A 12,264-nucleotide genomic window follows, 5' to 3' on the forward strand; every position below is an offset into this window, starting at 1 on the left:
CTTAGAATGGACACAGAGCAAGGCAAGTACAAAACAAATTACAAACCATAAAACAAAGTGGGAAGGGATCATTCCTCCACACAGAGGGACATAGATTACAGAATCATCATTTTGCTTTGACGGGAGAGGATTGCTGGAAAATACCATTTACTTATGACTAAAACCTTTCCTGTAGGTGAGATGGTCCAAGGAAAGTGCAATATTTCATTTTTTTAAAATGAAATGAAAGCAAATGAAAGTTTTTCCATTGTCAGAGTGCTGGACATAACATATTAATTTAAAGGGGGCGAAGCTGAATGGGAGAGAAGAAGAGGGAAACAGTGTGGTCAATGGAGGAAGGGGAAGTGCTGAAGGGGTGGGGCCAAAGAGGGCTTAGTGTGGGTCATTGGCTCTGTGCCAGTGGCCCATAGAAATCTGGAGCCAGCCCTAGGATGGGCTCAGTCAATAATTAACTTAGTGATAGTCATCGTGAAGTCCTCTTCAGATATTATAAAAGTGTGAACACTCTGCTAGTACAGCATCTCAAGAATGCATCCTGGAGCCCAGCCTCTCCACTGTCCAGAGTGGCAATTTGTCTGAAGAGACAAATGTTGTACTCATGGTCAGATGCTCCCCATGACCAGGAACTGGAGCACCCAGTGGAGACTTCTGAATGTGCCGGCACAGGGCCTAGGTTTCAGATTGGATTCCTGGAATGCTCCACACATGTACAGCACTCACAATTGTTAAAACATCTGAAGAAGGCTTGAGAATGGGTTTTTAGTGGGCGGGGTGGACAATACTAGTGTTAAAACAGAATTCAATATTATAGACCATTTATTTAATTAAAAAACCAAACATACAATAAAATTTCAAGTTTATAGTCATATTTAATATATATATATATTGTACATTTATTTACATTTCTATACTTTTCCCCCTTTATTTTTATTTTCACACAGACTTCTTGTTGGTCTAGGAAAACATAAATGTGCTCAAATCCAGTTCTGTTGGAAAGACAGGGAGCAAGAAAAAGTCAATTTAATCATCTCCTACTCCACAGACAGCACATCCAGATGGTGCTTTATTTGAGGACCTCAGGGTAGGGGTGATCGCTCAGTGATGCAGGGCATTCTTTGCATGCAGAAGACTCAAGATCCAATCTCTGGCATCTCCAGGTAAGGCTAGGAAAGGCCCCTGTCTGAAATCCTGGGAAGTCACTCACATTCAGTATAGACAATACTGATCTATATGGACGAAGGTTCTGATTCAGTATCAGGCAGCTTGCTATTTTCTGAGTGTTTATTCAGTGCATCAGTCCTCATGAGCTGGGTACACGCTGGTTCCAATTCCACATGCACAGAAAAGATGGCCATAGTATCTCCTGTATTCGGACCAATTTGGACTCCACTATTTCTGCAAGGTCTATGGAGGAGGTGTCCAGCGATCCCTCTTGCAGTATTAGATTGGATCAGTTTCAATCTGTGACTCCTAAGGATATGGACAAGCTGCTTGTGGTGGTGTGGCCTACCACCTGTTCTCTGGATCCTTGCCTGACTTGGCTGCTTCTATCTAGCAGGGAGATTGTTGGAAGTGGCCTAGTTAATATCATAAATACATCACTGAGGGAGGGTAGAGTGCCTCCTTGTCTGAAGGAGGCAATGGTTAGACCGCTTCTTAAGAAGCCTCCCCTAGATTCCTCAGTGATGGATAGTTACAGGCCAATCTCCCTTGGTTGCTCAAGGTGATTGAGAGGGTGGTGGCCAACCAGCTCCATGCAGTTTTGGAGGAAAATGATTATCTAGACCCATTTCAAACTGGCTTTAGAGCTGGCTATGGGGTTGAGACAGCCTTGGTCAGCCTGATGGATGACCTTTACTGTGGAACCGACAGAGGGAGTTTGACTCTGCTGGTTCTTCTGGATCTCTCGGTGGAATTTGATACCATCGACCATGGTATCCTTCTGGATTGCCTGAGGGAGTTGGGGATAGGGGGCACTGCTTTGCAATGGTTCCGCTTCTATCTCTCTGCTAGATTTCAGATGGTGGAGCTTGGTGACAGTTGTTGCGCAAAACAGGAACTGTTATATAGAGTCCCTCAGGGCTCCATATCTACATGAAATGACTGGGTGAGGTCATCAGGAGATTTGGTGCTGGGTGTTATTGGTATGCTGATTACACCCAAATCTATTTCTGCTTTTCATCTTCAAGAAATGGCACTCATTCTCAAAATGCCTGCCTCCAGGCAGTAATGGGCTGGATGAGGGATAACAAATTGAATCTGAATACAAGCAAGATGGAGGTGCTCATTGTGGGGGCTCAGAATCTGAGGGGTGAGTTAGATCTTCCTTGCTGGATGGGGTTACACTCCCCCAGAAGGAGAAGTGTGCAGCTTGGGAGTATTCCTGGACCTAGTCCTCAGCCTGGTATCTCAGGTGGAGGCCATGGCCAGGAGTGCTTTCTATCAGCTATGGCTGATTTGACCGCTGCACCTATTCCTTGAAGAGGATGACCTCAAAACAGTGGTGCATCAGCTGGACCTCCCAGCTTGATTATTGCAATGTGCTCTACATGGGGCTGCCTTTGTACGTAGTTCGGAAACTTCAGTTAGTTCAGAATGTAGCAGCCAAATTGGTCTCTGGGGCAATCCGGAGAGATCATATTATGCCTGTCTTAAAACAGTTACACTGGCTGCCAATATGTTTCCGGGCAAAATACAAAGTGCTGGTTATTGCCTTTAAAGCCCTGAATGGCTTAGGTCCGAGTTATCTTAGAAAGCGCCTTTTTCTGCATGATCCCCACCGCATGTTAAGGTCATCTGAGGAGGTCTGTTTCCAGTTACCACTGGTTCCTCTAGTGGTGACTCAGAGGTGGGACTTCTCTGTAGCTGCTCCTGGGCTGTGGAATGCACTCCCAGCAGAAATCCGTAATTTGAGTTCATTAAGGTCTTTCAGGAGAGCCCTTAAAACCTATCTGTTTGGCCTGACCTTCCAGGCTTTTTAAGCTACTGTAAACTATTTTAAATTATTTCAAATGGTTGTCCTGGATTTCCAGGGTTTTTTTTAGCTGTTTGAATGTTTAATTGGTTTTATTCTGTCTTTATAGTTTTGATTTTAATTGTTAACTGGTTTTAATTGTTTTTATCCTGTTGTAAACTGCCCTGAGCCATTTTGGAAGAGTGGTAAAGAAATTGAATGAATGAATGAATGAATAAATAGTAGGCTCAGCATGGGCTACAATGTTTCCATAACAGAACTCCATCTTCTATGTCTTATTACCTATTTTTTCAGTGAACTTCACTGCCTTTTGGTTTGTTTCAGAGGCATCAAACTAAGCAGGACAGCTTCTTGTGCAGCCAAGCGTTAAACATTACTTAGGTACTTTAGAAATGTGAGGTACAATTTCATTTTCCAGGATCCACAAGAAATTTTTGAGCTTCAGGGCCTCCATTAGAATCCAGGAGGCTTGGGGATATGGACACTGCGTAACCACTTGACCCAGCGAGATCCTAATGCAAGAATACCAGAAGGAGGAGCAGGAGCAGCACGAGCAGGACGTCCAACTTGTCTTTGGACCCTATAAGCGGACGAGAGAGCGAGAGAGAGAGAGAGAATACTGATATTCATGAAATACAACAGGAGAACATATGAACACAAAACATGCCCATCAACTACCTGAATAAAAGAATAAAGAACTCACCTCCTTAACCACTGCCTGCTGGGCATCAGTTGTCACCCTTAAGCAGAATTGGCCTACGTATGCTGATGGTGGCAAAAGCATTCTGTGAACTAGCCTGATCATCTGTTCCATATGGTCAGAACCAATGCATCTGGTTTAGTGATGTTGCCAAAGTTTGTATTTACCTGGTTTGGAATACAGAGGTGCTCTTTTCCCCAGACTTTGGGGACCAGGTCCATGGCCTCACAGCCCCTGCTATCTCTTGGGGGCCTCCAAATCACCCACCCAGCCCCAGTGTGCCTGCCTTCATCTCCTCCCAGCTTGGTGTCACATCTGGGGCCAGATGGGGCTGAGTGCTACTCAGCTGAGTCACACTTTCTCTCTCCGACTCAGAAGCAGAGCATCTGCTCACGGTTCACCTGCCTTGAGTTGACATAGTATACTTCGACTTCCAAGAAGCTTTTGACAAAGATCCCCACCAAAGGCTCTTGAATAAACTTTCCAATCCAATATTGACTGATGGGCACCAGTACTGGCAACATTCTTCATATATTGATAAATCCACCCATATCCCAGAAGACTGGGGTATGGCAATTATTGCCCCAATCTTTTAAAAAAGGGCAAAGGAAAGATCCTGCCAACTACCACCCGATCAGCCTTTTGAATGTGGTCAGCACGTTTTACACAAAGCACCTATTTGTGAAATTCTATGACAGAAGATAACAATATTCCAGCTGAAAAACAAGCAGGTTTTAGGCCAGGAAGATCTACAATAGATCAATGGATGATGCTTTTGCATCATCTAGAGGAGAAATACGCACATGGTTTTAAAAATCCCTTTGTAGATCTAAAGTCTGCTTTTGATTTCATCCCTAGAGAGGTTATGGAAGAAACTATTGCTAATTAATATTGAAAAACATTTCCTATTGCTGATATATAAGCTGCATAGTAACACCAAACTGAGAGTTAGATGTGGCATTCAGGGCCAATTAACCAATTCAATCCCTACAATACGAGGAGTCAAACAAGGATGTGTGCTTGCCCCATTACTATTTCATTGCTATATCAACTCAGTAGTATAATATCTTGATTTAAAAAAAGAGTTCCACCTGCCTAAATTAGCACATAGGCATGTCTCACTACTTTTGTACGCCAGTGATATGGTTATTCTGTCACAGTCTGTGGTAGGGCTAAGAAGAGCCCTAAAATCCTTTGCACAATTCTGTGAGGATGAAAAGCTGCTGATAAACTATCAAAAGATAAAAATAATGACCTTTGCCAGGAGAGTTGAGGACAATAGTTGGTATATTAATGGCAACAAAATAGACCAGGTACACTGTTTTAACTATCTAGGAATAACCTTCCATTCATCTGGTCAGAGAGATGTACACTCAGATAGTGAAGACAAGTAGCACAGAGGAGTGCTTTGGATATTCTATCCTACTATCATACCAAAGGAGGGTGATATGCCCCCAGGGTCTTTAAATTATTTGAGGCAAAAGTAGTGGCGTAGCTGTATATGATGCACAGTTGGGCCCTTACTTTAACCTTGCCCTGATAGAGATTGTACAATCTAAGTTTCTAAGACCAATTATGCCAATCCCTAGATGCATCTCTAATACAGCATTAAGATTGGAATTAGGAGTCATGAGAGTGGAAACTTGAATGTGGATTACCATCCTTAACTATTGGCTACGGGTGGTATTCTCACCAATGGGACTGGCCCCACTGATGCTTGAAGATTTCCAATCACAGTGAAAGTCAGTTGTTAAACTAAAGGTAGCTTTTTATGGCTTTTCCCCTGAAGCACTGCAATCCATGGGTTATGAAAAAGCAAAAAAAGGCTGTAAAGAACATTAGCTATGGAATGGCAACAGGAGATTGGCCCCAAAACGACTTAAATCATGGAGACTTGCTTTTAGCACCAAGCCAGCTGATTATTGTCAAGCCCTAATAACTTCCAAATATCATAGAGCATTTGTGCGGGTTCGCTTTGATGTATTGACCTCAGCGGTCATACATGGTAGATATGGCAGGATTCCTTATTCTGACCATTACTATCCATGTAATACACAGGGCATAGAGGATGTGGGTCATGTTTTATTATACTGCTATTTTGTAGGCATGCACTTCGGCCACTTCCTGGACGAGGCTGACCGGGGCTGCAGGGAGGTACTCAGCAGCCCTGCACCAGCCATTTTGGGGAGAGCGCCAGTGGAGGAAAAGTGGCGGGGATGGTAAGTGCACCCTCCCTGCCCCTTAAAGCCCCCCACCACATTTCTACCCTTTAGATCTCCTGGAATGGCTTGCCATAGGGCTTTGATATTGGGCACAGATGTAGCGGCAGGTTGAGCAGGCTTTGAATCTTGAATTTGAAATTGATTTTTAATAATTTTTCCGATATTGCAGTATAGCTGCCAAAAAAAAAAGTTTCACACCTAGCAGTGTAGGAGCTAGCTGTAAACATCTGAATAAATGTTTGCAAAAATAAATATAGAATCTCTCCACCACCACCACCCCCCCGCCTGTGCACACAAAATGTGATATGTGCTGTGTAGGCCATCAGTGCAGAGTTTCTTGTTCAAAATACCTTCTAAAAATACAAACAATATATAAATCCACCTTTCCCTGAGCGTGTTCTGGTGTAAAAAAAAAATAGAGCATTGCAGATTATCTGGTGGTGAACAAGCGGGCAGTGGAGGTAGGTGGGCTTCAAAAGGCTTTTAGGTCTAGGATCCAAAATTACATAGGTGCACCATTGTTGGAATACAAACTTCTCCAGCTTGTAATGCTTGGCTGCATTCCATAACTCCAGTTCAGAAAGTAAACCAAGCTTCTGGGCATGGCAGATCAACAAGAAGCACCTGGTAGGGATATCAAGCACCCTAGGGCTTCTTGCACTTGAGATGTTGCTGGAAAAGCTTACATATAGCTTTATTCAGATATTAGCCCTATTCAGATGTTATTGCAGAGCACTGTTATGTGATTGGGAGGTGCAAGTGCTCAAGCCACCCAATCACGGAAGTACCTGCCATCATGGATGCAGCATTCATCTCTTCAGACAAACATCACTAACTTGAAGAGGTGTGCTGCCATGAATGAATGACGGGAATGGGGCAGGACTCCTGGCCCCATTTTACATGCTGTACTTGTGTACAGTGCTTTGCAATAACAACTGAATAGGGCTACTACACTGTATGAGTGTCCATACATCTGTACACTCATGTTTTTGTGTGAAAGACTGTACTTGTGTCCAAGTACAGTGAACCCAAGGGAACCCGAGGACAGGCTCATCAAATTCATGGTACAAATAGGAAACTGTACCTGTTATTCACACATAATGTTATGTGTGAATTATGTTATTATTATTATTTTATTATTATTTATTCGATTTCTATACCGCCCTTCCAAAAATGGCTCAGGGCGGTTTACACAGAGAAATAATATAAATAAATAGGATGGATCCCTGTCCCCAAAGGGCTCACAATCTAAAAAGAAACGTAAGACAGACACCAGCAACAGTCACTGGAAGTACTGTGCTGGGGGTGGGTAGGGCCAGTTACTCTCCCCCGGCTAAATAAAGAGAATCACCACATTAAAAGGTGCCTCTTTGCCAAGTTGCCAAGTTAACATTATGATTATGTTATTCACATTATGAATTCACATAATGTGTGAATAACTTGTGTACAGATCTGTACCTGTGTACACTGTACTTTCATTGTATGAGTATCCATCATAATGAACATAATGTTTGTTTTTATGTTTTTTAAACTTGTTGTGCACTGCCCAGAGCCTTTGGATGGGGTGGTCTAGAAATGTAATAAACAAACAAACAGTGTCTGAATAGGGCTAGATTGTACAAACATTGAATATGACATTTGAATAGGGCTTCTGTCATAGGTTCATGAAGGCTGCTAATATATCTACATAGGTACCTCAGAAAACTACATATTGAAGAATTCCTGGTGCATATAATGTAGCCATATTAGTGTCCTAGGGACCAGGGAGGAATGGAGGCCTCTCAGAGAGACACATGTTGATCTTGTTGCTGCCTAGAAAGGGTTGGGATTGCATGGTAAGGATTGGGTGAAGGGAAGCATATAGATAGAACTATGGGGCGCATGTACGGGATTGGTAGGGTCACGAAGTAGTTTTGGGGAGCTCATTGGGGTGAACATTTGGGCCCCATTGCATTCCAAATGAAGTAATTAGCATGATGGTTTTCAAATTTTGAAATTAAACTAGAAGTGGAAATGAGTTTATGATACCATTTCTGAATTGAGCTGAAAGAAATTCACCCATCACTGATTTGATTCATGGACCATGCCAATGCAATGGTACCAACAGCAAAGACTTAGGTTTATATTGGCAGAAAGGAATAGAGCTGTATTAGGCCTAATACCGTAAGCAATTCTAATGTGCATCAGGACATATACATAACGTATAACAACCAAAGTACCAGTGTCATATTTGTGGAAATAAATAATTTTATCTCTGTTAAACCAAACTCCTCTTTGTGTTTAATACATATCTACATAAGAACAAACTAAATAAAACATTGCATCATATTAAATATAATAAGACCATTCACATGACCAAAGTGGGCTAGGCTGTGGGGGAGGCAGGATCCTACCTGTCTTTCCCCAGATGATCAGAGCCTCTTCTGGGCTCCGCCACCTGCACACCCACATGACCAGCATGGTGGCAGACTCCCAAAATGGGATGGGGAGGAGGAAGTCCTCCTGAATCCCACAATGTACCATGCAGGCAGCAGAGAGGCAGCCCTAGGCAATGCAGCAGCATGCCTCTCCCTGGTCCTGCATTCCCTCTGGACTCTCTTGTAAACCAGCTCCCAGAACTGCAGAAGAGGCTCCTATCATCCACATGATCAAAAGCTGAGGTAGGACAGCAGATGTCTCTGTCCTACCTTGGTTAAAGAATGGGTCCAGAAGCTAGGCTACCCACTTTGGTAGGTGCTGGGTAGCAGAGGTTTCTGTGGCTCCAGACAAATCTCTGTACCAGGCTTAACCTTCTCCTAACCTCAAAGGGCTAGTTGTGAGGACAACCTCAGCCACTATATTAAAAATACAGTAATATCCATAAGTCGTACTATGAAGAAAAAGCCTTTGTTAACACTGCCCAAAAGCCTGTAAATCAAAATTAAGTTTAACTTTTGCATTAATTGAATATTGTGTAGCCATCCATGATTTGCACATTTGGTTATTGAGAGAGAGAGAGAGAGAGAGAGAGAGAGAGAGAGAGAGAGAGAGAGAGAGAGAGAGTCGTTCTTAGAGCAAAAAATATCAGTCTCTAATTTCTTAGGTTCCTGTGTCCAAATTCAAATATAAGAAAAAGCCAGGAGCAATTTTCTCTTGCACAGCATTCTATAGTGTCAAATGGGCTCAAGTGTTTCTTTTCTCTCTCAGGTATAGATGGAACACATTTGTGGTAAAGCATTCAGGCCAATAGTCCCAAACTGAATTTATTGCAAATCTTCACAATTGTAATACCCAACTCCAGCTTTTAGAACATTCTGAAATTGTCAGAACCAATGGAATCGCTATGCTAGTTGCTCAGCCTAGGAGCCCACGGTGATTCAAGGGATGAAGACTGGTTGTGAATGGTTGTATGCAGGCCTTCAGTAAGAACAAAGACTGAGAAAGAGCAAAGATGTGACTCTACAGCCACACTGTCTTCTTCTCATATGTGTGGAGCATAATCATTTTTCTTGTATTCATTTGGTATAAACTTGGTTTTTGTTTGTTATTTATTTATTATATTTGTACACCTCCCCAAACTTCCATCTCTGGGTGGTTTATAACACAAAACAAATTAAATCAGAAATTAAAATCTTAAAACAATTTAAAACCACAAGTCTAGTTAAAAAGCTTAGGTGAATAAGAGGCTGTTCTTACAATCAGCCAAAACCAGGCTAAGAGAGCCAAGCCCGGTCTTGGCTGATCAGCAACATGGTGGCAGCAAATCCACTGAAGAGGCCAGCCTCTTAAATGGAGTTAAGGGAGCAAGTGCCTTAAATGGCATTAAGGGAGCAAGTGCTCCCTTAGCCCGGTTTTTTAAATCATCTGCCAGCACCAGCTCCCAGCCAGTGCCAGAGGGATATCCACAATGCAATGCACACTTGTGCAGCACATTATAGGATTTCCAAGGGCTGGGGTGATGCATCCCAGCCCTCAACCCTCTGCGCTGCTGGGGAAAGCCAGTGTCCTTGTGGGCGTGTAATGCCAACACGGGTGGGACAATCGTCTGAGGGGGAGGTAAGTTTTTACAGCCTTGCTCCCTGCATGTCCCAAGCTCTTTCTCACTAATTGTGAGAAAGGGCTCTAAATGTGTCTTTAGAGACTTCTTAAAAGTTTTCAGAAATAGGGAAGCTCTTAATCAGTGATCTATTATTTGAGTTTCAAATTTTCAAAATCTGCCATATTTTGAGTTATGGGGGCTTTTTTGTCAGCTTTAGTTTCGGGCCTCACTCCCCTTGCTTCCCCACAGTGGCCCTTTACTGAGGCAAAGTGAGGCCCCTTGCCTCAGGCACTGCAGTACCTTGAGCCACGCATTGCTTCCCATCACGTGCCCATTATGCAGCCGAACAAATGATGAAAGAGTAACCTCACATCATCCTGGCTGTTATATTTGCTCGACAACCCAACTGCAACAGCTTCCTTTCTTAAACAGGCTCACCTTCAAAAATAGCCTCCAAATCTCCCAGATACCAACAGAATTTTGAGCAGCCTCACCAGCGGATCATCACAACCTCAGTTTACCCACTAGCATCTGTGCTCCACACACATCAGTCAAATATTCAGCACAAGACATCAAGCATTCCACTGCCTACCCCTTTTAGGGCTAGACAGCTCGCTGGAGATCTCCCTCTACCCTACTGGAGACCTCCCTCTACCTTACACTAGGCTCCATGAATGCTCCATCTGCCTCCATGTGCATGCTTTCTTGCACAGATATGGTACTATGTACACCAGTTATTTTTCTAATCATTCTAGTTTCTCTGTAACATCAAGAGTTGTACTCACATGGTTTGTAGTGTGAACTCTACATCCAGTTCTTCATTTGTCTGGAAATACAGGAGGGATAAAGAATTAAACCCTGTGCAAAACTATGATCCCTTCCCAGATATTCATGAATGATATTTTATTTCTTGACACTTAACCCACTTCCCACCTCATAGTGTACAAAATGTACAACATGAAGCCAAATCCTCAATTTTACTACCATTATTAGCATGGGATGCAGAAGGATCATTTTCAGTGTTAGCATCTGTGCCAACACTGCTATTTGGCCACAATGCCTAATATCCATTCTAAAAAGCACTGCTACCATTAGGGTTGTCACCCATTTATGACAATTCTTCTTGATTTCAAAAGCTCTGTCCTAATACATGGAGAGCTTATTACAGAAACTGCCCCTTTTTGTTGTGGTGGTTATTACTCGTATAAAATGAAGTCTCATTCAATGCAGAATTGTGCATCTGAACCCACTTTAATGAGTGCTGCATTCAGTTCCAGAAATATATGCATGAAAACAGAGGGTTCTGGAAGCAACAAATATCAAGAACGCATAGCAATATAATGCACACGGCAGTATTGGTTTGTTTATCATATCCACTGTGAGTGAATGCAATGATCATTAAGCATCTGTGACCTTTTTTACAACTCTGTATTTAACACTGAATGATGTGACTGGACAACCAATCATGAGTGTATTGAAATGTCAACAAACTCCTTAATATCCTGCTCATTTTGCACTGCCAACAAGGCAAATGGCTTGGCAACTGCCGATTTCCCTGTTTACAAGGTAGTAGCAACTAAGTCCCATTTCAGTCTACTTCATTTCACACTTTATAAACTAGCTTCTCTTTCCAAAACTGTATAGGCAACCATTTGGTTGGCTCCTTCAGATTCATCACAAGCTTTTCATTTTGCTTTTTTAAAAACAATACAATAATACAGTGACAAACCCTCCTCAATCTATCTATGCCAAAACTATTGAGATGTTCCACCATCTTTTCATTATTGTCATGATGGTGATGATGATGATTGTAGTCTAGCATGCAGTGCCTAAGAAGCAGCAGTAGGGGGCAGGTTAGCAGTAGGGGGCAGAACAAACAAAGAGGTGTGTGTGTGTGTGTGTGTGTGTGTGTGTGTGTGTGTGTGTGTGAGTGTGTGTGTGAGAGAGAGAGAGAGAGAGAGCGCTGGTGAGACAGTTCCTGTAACTGATCCGGAACAGCAGATATCAGTGTTTTGTTTAACGTATCAGTTGTGACTGAAGTTTTGAGGGGATTTTGTGGGGAACCTCTTCTGTAGCCTTCTTCCACTGTTCTCTCCTGAATAGCTCTTTCATATCTCCCCTCTCAGCTTCTCTTTCTCACAGCTACAGTTAAACAGCTACGCCTGGTTACCTCAGTAGCCTGCCCGGACCCCCTATTGCTTTCTCCTAAGCATTGCTACAGGCTACATTATTTTTGTAGCAGGAGGAGGAGGAAGCATGTGTGCCCAGGAGGTGGCAAATACAGACAGAAACAGAGGAGAGATCATATGCTCTGAAAAAGTCACACGATACAATAAATGGCACTTTTTAA

General features: G+C 42.7%; 1 protein-coding gene across 3 annotated transcripts in view; it reads right to left on the reverse strand.

Annotated features, from left to right (window-relative positions):
• The window catches only part of LOC128339410 (cytosolic phospholipase A2 epsilon-like), a 70,861-nt gene that overhangs the window by 37,651 nt on the left and 20,946 nt on the right, over window positions 1-12,264 (reverse strand). For all 3 annotated transcript variants that reach the window (XM_053283290.1, XM_053283289.1, XM_053283288.1), the window contains exon 6: window positions 10,700-10,740. In XM_053283290.1, coding sequence (XP_053139265.1) covers window positions 10,700-10,740 — 41 coding nt within the window. The remainder of the gene's footprint in view (window positions 1-10,699; window positions 10,741-12,264) is intronic.

Source organism: Hemicordylus capensis, chromosome 1 (genome assembly GCF_027244095.1).
Source record: "Hemicordylus capensis ecotype Gifberg chromosome 1, rHemCap1.1.pri, whole genome shotgun sequence".
Lineage (NCBI taxonomy): Eukaryota > Metazoa > Chordata > Lepidosauria > Squamata > Cordylidae > Hemicordylus > Hemicordylus capensis.